Source organism: Schistocerca gregaria, chromosome 7 (genome assembly GCF_023897955.1).
Source record: "Schistocerca gregaria isolate iqSchGreg1 chromosome 7, iqSchGreg1.2, whole genome shotgun sequence".
Taxonomy (NCBI): Eukaryota; Metazoa; Arthropoda; class Insecta; order Orthoptera; family Acrididae; genus Schistocerca; species Schistocerca gregaria.
In genome coordinates, this window is record NC_064926.1 from 436,444,747 (window position 1) to 436,461,127 (window position 16,381).

The 16,381-nt window shown below is 38.0% G+C and overlaps 1 protein-coding gene across 2 annotated transcripts in view; it reads right to left on the minus strand.

The window, feature by feature from the left end:
• Positions 1-16,381, minus strand: part of LOC126282096 (FHIP family protein AGAP011705-like) — a 218,678-nt gene that overhangs the window by 27,226 nt on the left and 175,071 nt on the right. For both annotated transcript variants that reach the window (XM_049981554.1, XM_049981553.1), the window contains one exon: positions 13,418-13,596. In XM_049981554.1, coding sequence (XP_049837511.1) covers positions 13,418-13,596 — 179 coding nt within the window. The remainder of the gene's footprint in view (positions 1-13,417; positions 13,597-16,381) is intronic.

Here is a 16,381-nt window from a genome sequence, read left to right on the forward strand (position 1 = left end):
CAGCACCTTCTCTACCTCCTCGCAAATTGTGCCTATAAGGGTGTTGGCTAACTGTGTCATCCTATTTGATACAGTGTTTCACAGATGGCCACTTTTTTAACTCTAGTTCTGAAAGCATCTGAAAATTGTCGCAGAATGGCTGACACTTACCAATATCATTTCTTGGTCAGACATGATCCTGTAGGCAGTTTGGCAGCAGGTTCCACTACTGTGTAGTCTTTAGTGGTAGCCCAATTCTTCGTCAATAGATCTGAGCTGTTTCTCTTTCATCAATTTCGCTGTTCCAGTACACATAGCCTTAGGGATGAGTTGCGGATAGTGATACAAAGTTGCTTCACCCCTACAAAATGCTTGAATATACAGACTGTGGGAACAAAGTACTGACTGCACTCTGGTCCCTGCCCATTTAAGCAATAGCTTTTGAATTGCCTAATTGGAGCTACAGTGACGTAAATGTATTAAAGTCCCCACCAAAAAAGTCATATCATAACAACACTCAAACCCAAATCCAAAAGCACTGCCATCACTGACATACAACACTTAGCACTGAGAGCATGTTTATTATGAACTCAAGCATACGGCCAGAACAGAACAGAACAGAACAGAACTGAACTACTGGATGGAGCATGCTGCTATTTATACAAACAACGAATATTCCAGAATATACAAACATTACAAACATAAGATTTTCTAGAACCTTCCAGAAATGATAAATACCAAGTGACAAATAACTGCTGGTAGTTGGGTTTGAACTGGCAACCTGCAGTAAGTGACGGCTAACTTCTATGCCACAGAGCACGCAGCACAGCATGTGCCAATATTATCGAACCACCAGTTTAGTAAGATGTGGATGCACAATACTGCCTCCAATTGAAGAGTGAAATTCCAAAACTTTCTAAGTGCCACTTTCTCACAAAACATATTTTCAGTGCTACTGTGTTCTCGGTACTCTCTTGCATGTCTCTAGACTTGTTCCAAATGTAAAATCATCGAGGGAAGTTTTCAAACATTCATTATTAAAGGTGTGTTTGTGGTATGTGCTTCCCTCAGGAATTCCAAGAGCCATAGGTTAATGTCTTTATTCCACAATATTTAAACAAGATTGCTGAATGAGCTAAAGCTATGAACATATTCCATGTAATTCCAAGGCATTCAACTGACCTCTTTGATTTTAATGATGCTGCTGAATCAATGCAGCTAGGTAATATCTCCAAATCCAGTATGGTCAAAGACTCTCACGCTCATTCATATCAAATAATAATTCTTACTCTGAACTAAAAGAATGGAAAAATGTAAATGTATTCAAAAGGGGGAAGACCATAGCAGATGCATGTCATGCCATACTTCATCTGAAAGACCCACCATGTTTGTCATTTGCAAACCAGAGAGACCTGTTGACAATACTCCGATTTCTTCCTCTACAGTGCAAGGAACTTTACAGTAAACTCTGCAACATCTGATTCCACGATTGGAGTTGTGTAAGAAATAGAACCAATACTCAGAGACTTTTTTTTCATGATTTTAATTTTGTTATTCTCTAGTAAAAAATGTAAAATAAATGAGAAATGGTTTTTGTTAACTACATTTCTACAAGTTAAAATATGACTACTGTATTTCTATTATCACAAATAAAGGTTAGTGCCTCTATATTAATGGCACTTGGAACAATAGCTTTCTTACTGGCACTTAGAACTATTTGGTTTAGGAATATTATGGGACTGAGACAAGAAATTGTGCATTTAAAATTCATTATTTATAATGGTGATGGATAAAATTGTGAATTAGTCATAATGATATTATAAAGGAAGGGAGATGAAGCTATTGCTATTTTCTGATGATATTGTGTTGTGGGGAATGGAATTCTGGTCACATCTGCTGGTGTAGCAGTTGTGTATCCATGAGGTGTGTGTGTGTGTGTGTGTGTGTGTGTGTGTGTGTGTGTGTGTGTGTTTTCTTTATTGAAGTAGGCTTTGGCCGAAAGCTATAATGTGTAACACTGATTTCATTGTATATGTCTGCAAATCAATGTGTAATCTTTACAGTGATTAGTAGTCTATCCTTTTCCTAATACAGGGTGTATACATAGACACGTAAAAAAAATTCTCGGATTTTTCCCGTGTTTCCCAGTTGAAGATACACTTTTTCCATATTAAGTGACAGTATACTTTTCCTAGGCACTGTAAAACTTATCAATCCTTAGAATGTTTATGTTTTTCTACACAGACGTAGAATTTGACGGCACTTTAGAAAACAAAACCCAGTGTGAAAAAAACACGTTTTGGAAAGATCTTTGATGTGCAGCACAATGTACGATGCATTTTTTCGTGTTACGGAGGTATAAATTCGAATTCCACCAAACACTGCATGATACTTTCCGATACAATGAAATCAAGATTTCAACACGCTTTTGTAAGCCAGTCATAGCTCATGTCACGTTATCTCGCCAGCTGATGACAGCTTAGGACATGTGATGTAGTCAACCAATAGTAAGATCACTCTTAAGTAGCGCGAACACACAAAAAAGAAAAGTTAATGGTGGAAATTAATAGACATAGTGTTGCTACATGATTAGATTAATACTTGTTCCATAGATCATGAATACGACACTTTGTAATGATGTGGAACGTGTCAGGTTAATGAAATATGTCTGTACAAGATATTACATTACACAAAATATTGCATGACACTAATGCTTAAGTTAGTTTTATTCCCTCCCTTAATTTATATCTAAAAATTTAGCCAATGAGTAGAAGGAGTTGTCATCTAGAAATTCTTTTAATTTATTTTTAAATGTTGGTTGACTATCTGTCAGGCTTTTGATGCTGTTTGGTAGGTGACCAAAGACTTTTGTGGCAGCATAATTTACCCCCTTCTGTGCCAAAGTCAGATTTAACCCTGCATAGTGAAGATCATCCTTTCTCCTGGTGTTATAGCTATGCACACGGCTATTACTCTTGAACTGGGCTGGATTATTAACAACAAATTTCATAAGTTAATATATATACTGTGAGGTTACTGTGAGGATCCCTAGATCCTTAAATAGATGTCAGCAAGATGACCGTGGGTGGGCTCCAGCAATTATTCTGATTACACGTTTTTGAGCAATGAATACTTTTCTACTCAACGATGAATTACCCCAGAATTACGAAAGCAGTGAATGAAAGTAGGCATAGTAAGCTAATTTACTGAGATTCTTATCACCAAAATTTGCAATAACCCTAATAGCATACGTAGCTGAACTCAGACGTTTCAGCAGACCATCAATGTGTTGCTTCCAGTTTAACCTCTCATCAATGGACACACCTAAAAATTTTGAAAATTCTACCTTAGCTACAGACTTCTGTTCAAAGTCTATATTTATTACTGGAGTTGTGCCCTTTACTGTACGGAACTGTATATACTGTGTTTTATCAAAATTTAAAGAGAGTCCGTTTGCTGAGAACCACTTAATAATTTCGTTAAAAACATCATTTCCAATTACATCACTTAGTTCTTAGTTTTTGGATGTTATTACTATACTTGTATCATCAGCAAAAAGAACTAACTCTGCATCTTCATTAATATGGAATGGTAAGTCATTAATGTATATCAAGAATAGTAAAGGACCTAAGACCGAACCCTGTGGGACCCCGCGCTTGATAGCCCCCCAGTTTGAGGAATCAGCTGTTGTATTAACATTACATGAACCACTTATTTCAACTTTCTGCATTCTTCCAGTTAAGTATGAATTAAACCATTTGTGCACTGCCCCCCTCAAACCATAATGATTTAGCTTATCTAAAAGAATTCCATGATTTACACAGTCAAAAGGCCTTTGAGAGATCACAAAAAATAGCAATGGGTGATGTCCGGTTATACAGAGCATTTAATATTTGATCAGTGAAAGCGTATATAGCATTTTCTGTTGAAAAGCCTTTCTGAAAACCAAACTGACATTTTGTTAGTACTTTATTTTTACATATATGGGAGGCTACTCTTGAATACATTACTTTCTCAAAAATTTTTGATAGAGCTGTCAGAAAAGAGATTGGGCGATAGTTGTTGACATCCGACGTATCCCCCTTTTTATGCAATGGTTTTACAATGGCATATTTCAGTCTATCGGGGAAAACACCCTGCTCCAAAAAGGTATTACATACGTGGCTGAGAATCCTACTTATCTGTGGGGAACAGCTTTAAGTATCTTGCTGGAAATGCCATCAATTCTGTAAGAGCTTTTACTTTTCAGTGAGTTTATTATTTTACTGATTTCAGAGGGAGAGGTTCGTGGAAATACAGTTGTTTCAAACTGCACAGGTATTGCTTCTTCTGTTAGAAGTCTTGCCTCTTCTAGTGAAGATCTAGATCCTACTTTCTCCACAACATTTTAAAAATGATTATTGAAAATATTTCCAATTTCAGATTGTTTGTTAGTACACTTGTCATTCAGTTTTATGGCACTTAGGTCTTCCTGTGCTCTTGGTTGCCCTGTTTCCCTTTCAATAATATTCCAATCTGCTTTAATTTGATTAGCTTTAATGAACAATATTCGTCTCGATGATTAATCAGCTGCAAGATAAGCTAAGCTTCACATATAACGCTGATCTTTTTGAGCGTGTTACACTTTAAGAAACATCACACAAATGAACCAGTAAAAATTTTAATAACGGCGTAAATGTCTGATCTTCTGGGCTCAAAATTCTTCTAGATGGTCATCCTCAAAGAGTTGATTTTTGAATGAGAGTCAGACGCTCTGCGATCTAAGAAATTCATCGTACATTCTCGCACATAGTTCATCTTGCGTAAAAGGAAATTTACTTTGAAAGTAACACTTTTCAAACCATCATTCGCAATATTTTCCCCTGACCTGCTAGAAATTTGTTCGTTTCAGCAGTTGCCAGAGAGCACCAATAACAGGCGTCACTGCACCTGCAAAACTACGATGACGCAGGAAGCCCACATGTTCGTACATGTAAAACATTAAAAGAGCTTGCATTATGTCATAAAAGAAACAAGACATCGAAGGATACTTCAAGAGCATCGGAATTTCATGAACCATACTAAAATGCATAATTCGGCTTAAAGTGCACAATTGTATGTCCAGGTTCGGATGTAAATTTTTTGAGTACCAGTACTCTATTATTTCACGTTTGGTTGATTATTATGGCATAATGCCATACGAGCTAGGAGAGCGAAAACACGCACTTGAAATGCAACGAACAGTTGAAACTAGCGAACAGTGTGAAATTAAACACTTCGTTTACAAATAAATTGACTGCCTCAGTGCAAAAGATTATTAAAGCCAAATCTCTTTAGCGAACAGACAAAAATAACTTCATTGTTCTGCAAGGCGATTAATGCTTGACTGTCAGAAAGGTGGAAATAAAACCTGAAACTAACAACATATTTTAGCCTTCCATAATTATGCGAACGTATTTTAATTCCCCCCCACCCCCAACCCTCCCCCCCAACCCGCCATGGTGGGGAGGCTTGCGTGCCTCAGCGATACAGATAGCCATACCGTAGGTGCAACCACAACGGAGGGGTATCTGTAGAGAGGCCAGACAAACACATGGTTCCTGAAGAGGGGCAGCAGCCTTTTCAGTAGTTGCAGGGGCAACAGTCTGGATGATTGACTGATCTGCCCTTGTAACACTAACCAAAACGGACTTGCTGTGCTAGTACTGTGAACGGCTGAAAGCAAGGGGAAACTACGGCAGTAATTTTTCCCGAGGGCATGCAGGTTTACTGTATGATTAAATGATGATGGTGTCCTCTTGAGTAAAATATTCCGCAGGTAAAATAGTCCCCCATTCGGATCTCCGGACGGTGACTACTCAAGAGGACGTCGTTATCAAGAGAAAGAAAACTGGCTTTCTACGGATCGGAGCGTGGAATGTCAGAACCCTTAATCGGGCAGGTAGTTTAGAAAATTTAAAAAGGGAAATGGATAGGTTAAAGTTAGATATAGTGGGAATTAAGGAAGTTCACTGGCAAGAGGAACAAGACTTTTGGTCAGGCGAATACAGGATTATAAATACAAAATCAAATAGGGGTAATGCAGTAGGTTTAATAATGAATTAAAAAAATAGGAGTGCGCATAAGCTACTACAAACAGCATAGGGAAAACACATTATTTTGGCCAAGATAGACACGAACCCCACTCCTACTACAGTCGTACAAGTTTATATGCCAACTAGCTCTGCAGATGATGAAGAAATTGAAGAAATGTATGATGACATCAAGAAAATTATTCAGATAGTGAAGAGGGATAAAAATTTAACAGTCATGGGTGACTGGAATTTGGTAGTACGAAAAGGGAGAGAAGGAAACGTAGTAGGTGAATATGGATTGCGGCTAAGAAATGAAAGAGGAAGCCGCCTGGTAGAATTTTGCACACAGCACAACTTAATCATAGCTAACATTTGATTCAAGAATCATAAAAGAAGGTTGTATACATGGAAGAAGCCTGGAGATAATGACAGGTTTCAGATAGATTATATAATGGTAAGACAGAGATTTAGGAACCAGGTTTTAAATTGTAAGACATTTCCAGAGACAGATGTGGATCTGACCACAATCTATTGGTTATGAACTGTACATCAAAACTAAAGAAACTGCAAAAAGGTGGGAATTTAAGGAGATGGGACCTTGATAAACTAACTAAATCAGAGGTTGTACAGAGTATCAGGGACAGCATAAGGGAACAATTGACAGGAATGGGGGAAAGAAATACAATACAAGAAGAATGGGTAGCTTTGAGGGATGAAATAGTGAAGGCAGCAGAGGATCAAATAGGTAAAAAGACGAGGGCTAGTAGAAACCCTTGGGTAGCAGAAGAAATATTGAATTTAATTGATGAAAGGAAAAAATATAAAAATGCAGTAAATGAAGCAGGCAAAAAGGAATACAAACGTCTCAAAAATGAGTTTGACAGGAAGCGCAAAATGGCTAAGCAGGGATGGCTAGAGGACAAATGTAAGGATGTAGAAGCTTGTCTCACAAGGGGTAAGATAGATACTGCCTACAGGAAAATTAAAGAGACCTTTGGAGATAAGAGAACCACTTGTATGAATATCAAGAGCTTTGACGGAAACCCAGTTCTAAGCAAAGAAGGGAAAGCACAAAGGTGGAAGGAGTATATAGAGGGTCTATACAAGAGCGATGTACTTGAGGACAATATTATGGAAATAGAAGAGGATGTAGATGAAGATGAAATGGGAGATATGATACTGCGTTAAGAGTTTGACAGAGCACTGAAAGACCTGAGTCGAAACAAGATCCCCGGAGTAGACAACATTCCATTAGAACTACTGACAGCCTTGGGAGAGCCAGTCCTGACGAAACTCTACCATCTGGTGAGCAAGATGTATGAGACGGGCGAAATACCCTCAGACTTCAAGAAGACTATAATAATTCCAATCCCAAAGAAAGCAGATGTTGACAGATGTGAAAATTACCGAACAATCTGTTTAATAATCCACAGCTGCAAAATACTAACACGAATTCTTTACAGACGAATGGAAAAACTGATAGAAACTGATCTCGGGGAAGATCTGTTTGGATTCTGTAGAAATACTGGAACACGTAAGGCAATACTGTCGCTACGACTCATCTTGGAAGCTAGATTAAGGAAGGGCAAACCTACGTTTATAGCATTTGTAGACTTAGAGAAATCATTTGACAATGTTAACTGGGATACTCTCTTTCAAATTCTGAAGGTGGCAGGGGTAAAACACAGGGAGCGAAAGGCTATTTACAATTTGTACAGAAAGCAGATGGCAGTTATAAGAGTCGAGGGACATGAAAGGGAAGCAGTGGTTGGGAAGGGAGTGAGACAGGGTTGTAGCCTTTCCCCGATGTTATTCAATCTTTATACTGAGCAAGCAGTGAAGGAAACAAAAGAAAAATTCAGAACAGGTATTAAAATCCATGGAGAAGTAATAAAAACTTTGAGGTTTGCCAATGACATTGTAATTATGTCAGAGACAGCAAAGGACTTGGAAGAGCAGTTGAACGGATTGGACAGTGTCTTGAAAGGAGGATATAAGATGAACATCACCAAAAGCAAAACGAGGATAATGGAATGTAGTCGAATTAAGTCGGATGATGCTGAGGGAATTAGATTAGGAATTGAGACACTTAAAGTAGTAAAGGAGTTTTGCTATTTGGGAAGCAAAATAACTGATCATGGTCGAAGTAGAGAGGATATAAAACGTAGACTGGCAATGGCAAGGAAAGCATTTCTGAAGAAGAGAAATTTGTTAACATCGAATGTAGTGCTAAGTGTCAGGAAGTCATTTCTGAAAGTATTTGTATGGAGTGGAGCCATGTATGGAAGTGAAACATGGACGATAAATAGTTTGGACAAGAAGAGAATAGAAGCTTTCGAAATGTGGTGCTACAGAAGAATGCTGAAGATTAGATGGGTAGATCACATAACTAATGAGGAGGTACTGAATAGGATTGGGGAGAAGAGGAGTTTGTGGCACAACTTGACAAGAAGAAGGGACCGGTTGGTAGGACATGTTCTGAGGCATCAGGGGATCACAAATTTAGCATTGGAGGGCAGTGTGGAGGGTATAAATCGTAGAGGGAGACCAAGAGATGAATACACTAAGCAGATTCAGAAGGATGTAGGTTGCAGTAGGAACTGGGAGATGAAGAAGCTTGCACAGGATAGAGTAGCATGGAGAGCTGCATCAAACCAGTCTCAGGACTGAAGACCACAACAACAACAACAACAACAACATTTTAATTCCTTTGGTAGCTCCCGGCCACAGAAATACTTTTTGTTTTCATTTAATGTGAGAACAATAACTGAAGAGGAAACAGCAAAATCACTAAATGTAAACACAGGTCACATGGAGACTACCCACCTCCCCACAACAACTCAGACTGCTCTGTGCATCAGCCCCGGATCTATGATTTCTGAACCGGAGCAATTTAGATAGTGGTGCCTAGCCACACATCTAGAGATGAGCCAAACTCATTCATTCCTGTGAACTACTTCATTCATTTCACTGTTTGCTGTGAAGCATTCAAATGAAGTAGTTCATTCATGAAGGACGGAAGCCTGGTGAAGTTGCCCAGTCCGCCGCTCAGCCACGGCTACTCTCGCTTCGCCTCGCTCGTACAATAAAGCTTTGTAATACTTCCTAATTTTACCAACAGATGACCGAACGTGCATGCTACGTTTTACACTCTTACAGCATCTGAGTTAACTTAAATAGAGCGTCATCAAAGGGGCCAAAGCAAAGCTACACAGAGAAGCCTGACACTTATAAAGAAGATATTGCGTTTAATCTTGCTCAACATTTTCTCATGGAGCGTCCAAAAAAGTCTTTATCTGCCAAGTGAAACCTTATTTGTTGTATTCATGGACTGAAAACTAGGGCTACCAACGAAATGCAGTACACTTTTATGTTCCTTTTAAAATGTAATCCAAAATAGAATGAGTATGTTTACCACTGTCACGAAGTTTATTACCTACATTAAGTAATTATTCAGAAGTTTTCCTGTTAATTTTATATTAGATGAGAATAATAACCCTCCAAATTCAAAATGTAAACTGTCATTGGGACGATTTCAGGTAAAATCCCTCTTTATTTTATTCGGAAAGCAGTTTGTGTGTCTGTTCACTCTTATACAATGGCTAGCAACTATGGATCACGTAGAAGTAGTGAAATTTGGGGTTACTTCACCAATTTAGGTGATGGGAAAGCAAAGTGCAACTGTTGTTCTAAGTGTATTTCATATAAAGGAGGAAATACATTTAATCTAGCGTGTCATGTTCAAGTGCTGCATCCAACATTGTCATTGTCAGTCAGGCATTTAGCGCCCCCTGCTCCTGCATCTTCCGATATTTCTTGGACAAATAACCCGGACAATCCGGAACCAACATCAGCAATTGCCAGAAGCGAACAGCAGTCGGTGACAGAAAATCAGTATCACTTCATTATCAGACAGCCAACATCAATATCGCGGAACATTAACTATGTATTTTCCGAAACCTCTTTATATTTTCATGTTGGCTTTGCGTGCTCACACAGCCAGCCTCTTCATTTGTATCTTTAATATTCATTTGTCTGCAAGTGCTGCCAACGGTAAGGTACCCGTACACGCGAAGTATAACTGCACAGATAATCATGGTTAATGATGTCTGCACTGCAAGAAGCAGCTGATGCTGCCTTCCCCACACCCCTCAACATTTGAAGTACCAGTTCATTGAAATTGAGTGGTTAGTTCACACTTCACTGGAGTGAAGCGTTCAGTTGAAGGACTCATTCACAAGCTCCTCATCACTACACACGTCTGTAGCCAGAAGCAGGAGGAAGAAGGTACTACTCACACGCGACTCAATTGCGCACGTGCAAGAGCCCGCCTGCATCTGCTCAAATGAATCTAATGTAAACAGCTGTCACGTCATGCTCATTGGAGGCAATTTGTTGTTAGGAATCACTGCATACTTTGACACACTTTGGTTGGCAGACGCTTGTATGGGCACAGTGTTTTGTTGTTGTATATGACACATTTCCTTTGAGACTTAAGTCTTATTTTCTTTTTTTTTTCCTCTTGTTGATGTTTTGTTGCTGCAGTATTATTCTGCAAAAGCGGGATACATTAATATCCTTCGTTATAGTATTGGTTCTTACCAGTTAACATCACAAAAATTTCACTGGTAACTAAAACAATGAAAAATTCCCGTAATTCTAAAGAATTCCCGGTTTTCTCCTGGCCGAAAAAACTCCCGGGTTTTTCTCGGATCTACTGGATGCCCCAGATTGTATACAGCCTGTAATATTGTTGATATTCCAACATGGAGTTTCCATCATTTGATTTTACTTTTTCTGTGTAAAATTTGCTGTATTATTTTTGTAATATCCATGCTAATTAAGTTTCCACTCCATTAATGGAAGCCATGCATTATTACATTACTTATATAACCATTTATGCTGGTCCCTAATCTAATCATTTTTTAATATCTCTGATTGATTATTATTAGAACAGTATGCATTTCATACTAATCAATTTAAATAATGAAAACTCCAGTGAAAATATCAACAATGTACGAAAAGAGATTGCTGCATACCATAAAGAAGACATGTTGAGCTGCAGACAGGCACAATTAAAAGACACTTTTTGAACGTTAAGCATTCATACAGAGGTATGTATCAAGTTTATAGTCAGTAATATTAAGTCCATAAACACAACTGAGTTCAGAAGTAGTTTCTGGATGTATAAGAAAATGGTAACTTGACTTCTGGAATATTCTGTGATATAGACAAACACCTATGTCTGCACATTGTGAATGCTGCACCACACCAGCACATCACTGAAGCTAATAGTATGTGTTTTTTGCATACAAACATGAAATAACAAGCTACAAGCTACAGAAGAAAAATGGAACTAACTGTAAATTAAACAAATTTACTTGGGAAACACAGTAGTTACGGGAACTGTTATTTTGCACGGGGCAGCAAAAACAGAGTATCGATGAAGATATAAATGTATTACACCAAGTGAAGATGGGTGAAAACCTGAAGCACAACTTGCCTTAAATAAAGTTATATAAAAAGTGGCTGGTTTTTGCCACATCTTCAAATGGGTAAGTAAACTAATCAAGAAAAACTGCTCAATCCACACCTCTGGTAGTGAACTTATTTGAGTAAAGGTACAAATGTAACTTGTAAATTGCGTGTACACAACTTCAACATGGTTGTAATGTTAACTGTTGTTATCAGAAAGAAGTCAAAAATAGTGAAACTTACGTCTGATACTTTCCTTATTTCAAATTCAACATTCAAATGGCCAGAATTTTTTTCACAGAAACTGAGGCATGATTGTATCTTTTTATCTCACACGGTAATTGTTACAGATTAATGTGATCAATGGATGTCAGCCCCATTACTACCCTATCTATTGTCCAACTTTTGATGAAACCTAATGCTATATATTGCCAAGGAGCTCAAGCAGACACATAAACAGGAATGAATACATAAACAAAACAGAACTCGCATCTCAGCTCTCAGGCGACATTGTTCTTCAGTGAAAGCTAACAAATAAAGCCATGCTGCCTCGGTATTGCACATCACAGCACCTACACGATGTGGCTGTGCAAGTGTAGTCTCTGAGGACGCACCCTGTCCAAAAGTTAAACAGGGGATATAGACCATCTACACATACGACGGCCAATATGTTGCTGCAGTACTCTCTCTGTAGCACTGTAACCATCACTACTGTGCCTGCTCTACCTTGTGCACAGTTTGATAATTGTGCCTCACATCACAGTTACAATTTGACTATTGAATGTATTGTTTTTCTCTACCTGCATCTGGTCTAGATTTAAGCCAATCATTAATTTTTATGGTCATCTTTCTCTACTGTCCAGAGCCATTATTTTCTCCCCAATAAAGTTTTAACCTTTGTCCTATCACATCTCTTCCATACTTCGTGATTTCAATATTTATTTTGGATCTTCTCATCAAAATTAGCCAAGTCACACATTCCTTTCCATCATCGCAATTTTCCTTTTTTTTATTCCTTCCTTCCATGATCTCTAACATGACAAATGACATCCAGCTTCTCAGGTTTAAATGCACATTTGCTTTATCACTCTCACTCTGTAGAACTGTGTATGGGCAGCTGCAAAAATATTTCAAGGGACAGCTCTTAAATTGTCAATTTTGTTATAAATAAGTTTTCAGTTTGATATAAATAAGTTTTCACGTGTCATGCTATAAGAAGTAAATCTGATTGATAGTTATCCACTCACTGCATCAGTATGGGTGGGGGAGGGGAGTACATTTAAAGTACAGAGTCTCTATTCATATATCTTGTTGATAACTATCTATCAAATTTAGTTCTTGTTCTTATTCATATGGCAAGTGCCCCACCCGCGGCACCTAAACAGCTATGTGACTCTTGTTGCAAGAGATACTAAATTTTTTATCTGATCTACGCTTTGGCTAACTTCTTGTCTTCTTTTCTGTTTTTATCTAAAATATCTGGTTACCATGAAAATATAATACACACATTTGTGCATCCACTACTGGTTTTTGACAATTAAATTATATAGTTCAGTACATGCTGTTGATATAGAGTCTACATAAAATCTATAATAAATACATTAGAACAATCCTAAGTGATGTACTTCCATAATCTAAGTAGCACTATTTTCTACGTATGCAGATCATTATTTAACAGACTGAGAGTGTACTTTATTAGTTCCAACTTCCAACAAACAAAGCACAACATATTCTGTTAATCAAATATAGATGGTAGATGGGTGGTCATACACTCTTTTTATATAATCTATACTGATATAAATTTATTACTCCTTCTGGCTGTCAATAAGCAAAATTATAGGTGTTCGAGTAACAAGGAACATCTTGTTAACTGTTTTAATACAGCACATTACTTACAGTCAATAACATACCTGAAACAACGACCGTACGCTGGGTTGAAAAACGAGTGAATGATTCAATAAGAATGAATGTAGCAATGGCTGTGGATAGACAGCAAGGCGAGAAACCAGGCCTGTCAAATGCAGGTTCACGTACAGGCCATTTGATGGCAGTGTTTCCAGTTTTCGTAGTAAAGTGTCAAGGAATGGACCTAGGAGACATTTAAATATTAAGTTATAACACATGCTCTGTCTAAATTAAATCTGCATTCTCATAATGTTTTTTTCATGGAGGGGAAAAAAGAAAGAAAAAGAAAATCACAGCTGTAGCTCATAACTAAGTAAGCATGACAAGTACACTCTTGTCAAAATTACTTTGGGACTGACACATCAACAGGACCACATGGAAACATGGAGCATAGTTGCCACATCCCTCACAAAGTAAACTTTTAATGTTACATTTTCTTTTACTCACTTTAGCTTTCATATTATTCAACTTACAATGATGGAAGTGGTATAAAGTTTGTTATGTGTGAGCTGCACTATGTTTTCACTTCCTTCAAAAAGTTTTAGAGGAGTAAGAAGAAGATGAGGATGAGGAGGAGAGCAATAAATATTACAGTAACATTTTGTGCATAATAAGCTCATTAGAGACTGAACACAAACTCAAGTAGAACATAGAACGAACAGGAAATCTGCCATACCCTTTTCAAAACACGCATCCACACATTCAATTCAAATGATTTAAGGAAAGCACAGAAAACCTGCACCTAAATTGTTTACTGGGGTGCTAAATCCTGTGTTATCTGAATACAAAACCAGTGTGTTAACTACTGGGTCACCTCATTAGGTTTTATTATACACTAGCTGTTCACGGCCACATATTGCCTGTGGTGTAACCTGGTGAAAGGGAAAAGAAAGAAATTATGAAGCACACATTTCTAATTTGTATGGCAACTGAATAAACATCCTAATCTCCTCCTCCTCCTCCCCATGCCCCTCTTTCTGCTAGTCACCACCTCCTCCCTGTCAATCTCCTCCTGCCCCCTCTCTCTGTCCATCTCCCACCTTCTGCTTTCAACATCCATTTCTTCCTACTCCTCTGTCCACCTCCCCCCCCCCCCCCACCCTCCACCCCTCCCCCACACCCCACCCCATGACCCTGAGCCTTGTTTACCATCATTGCAAATTCAGATTCTGTAGTCTTAGTGCAATAATAAGCTGACAAAACATAAATATAACTTTTCCGTTTGCAAACAACATTTCACTATTACACATTATAAATTTGAAGCAAGTCAGTCAAGAACTTTTCGAGATTACTGGTAATAATGTTCCCCCACTACATATTTATTAATATACTATAAGTATTTTTTTAAAAAAATGGCATTTTAAATACATGCACATATTCAAATGCAATGTTGTGTCAAAATTTTGACGCAATTGGTGAACAACGCTCAGATATTTACAATTTTGTACACATGAACATTTACATTTTTATTTGTGTAGACAGAAGAGTTAATGCAAATGCATATTCTAACAATGTTAGCAATTTTTTTCATATGCTGGGACCATTTTTCTTTGCTGAATTTATTTGAATACATCACTCTAAGGAGATCTGTAAAATAAACTGGACTTCCATCTGTTTCACAACCAAGCAGAGAAAGAGATATTTAAGACACAATAATTTAAATGAAATGTGATGCAAAATCACCAATTCAGATATGTAAAGAGCTAGGTGAATGTAGATTCAGTTTCATTATGAGAAACAATACACTAGGCTTATCACGAAGCTGCTGTTTTATCTTCTAATCAACTGACCTATTTCTAAAATAATAAATGGCTGGCAAAAATTTCTCTACTTTTATCATGTTGGTGATGATATGGCTATAGGGGCACATGAGAATATATGAACACATGCTGTGCCTTCTGCCTGAATCTATCCCAAGACTCTCTTCGCCGAAGGACAGGAAAGATGAGGATTGGTAAACAGTATTTCTTTGATAATCATTCATTTACACTCAAGTTTAAATGAATTTACACTGAAGTTTAAATGTCATACACTGAGGTGAAGAAAAGTATTGGAAAAGTAATACGCTCATATACAGATGGCGGTAGTATCATGTACACAAGGTATAAAAGGGCTGTGCATTGGTGGAGCTGTCATTTATACACAGGTGATTCATAAGAACAGGTTTCTGATGTGATTCTGGACACACAATGGAAATTAACAGACTCTGAACACGGAATGGTAGTTGGAGCTAGACAGATGAGCATTCCATTTCAGAAATTGCTAGAGAATTCAATATTCAGATATCCCCAATGTCGAAAGTGTGCTGAGAATACCATGCTTCAGGCATTACCTCTCACCACAGGCAATGTAGTGGCCGACGGCCTTCACTTAATGACTGAAAACGACAGCTTTTGCTTTGAGTTGTCAGCACTAAAAGACAAGAAATACTGTGTGAAAAAAAAAAAAAAAAAAAAAAGTAGGATGTATGACGAACCTATCCATTAAGATAGTGCAGCAATATTTGCCATTGATGGGCCATGGCAACACATGACTAATGTGAGTGCCTTTGCTAACAGAATGATATCACCATCAGCACCTCTCCTGGGTTCGTGACTATATCGGTTTGACCCTAGATGAATGGAAAACAGTGGCCTGGTCAGATGAGTCCTCATTTCAGCTGGTAAAAGCTGAGGCTGGGGTTCAAGTGTGGCACAGACCCCAAGAAGCCATGGACCTTACTTATCACCAATGCTCTGTACAAGCTGGTGGTGGCTCCATAATGGTGTGGTATGTGTTTACATGGAAAAATTGGGTCCTCTGGTCCAAGTGAACCAACCATTGACAGGAAATGGTTATGTATGGCTTATTTCTGCAGTGGACGTGTTAGTCCCTGCCATGTCGGGTTGCTGTAGTACAAAAGGAGGTCCAACAAAATATTAGGAGATATCCCATGACTTTTTTCACCACAGTGTACATGCCTTCAAGTA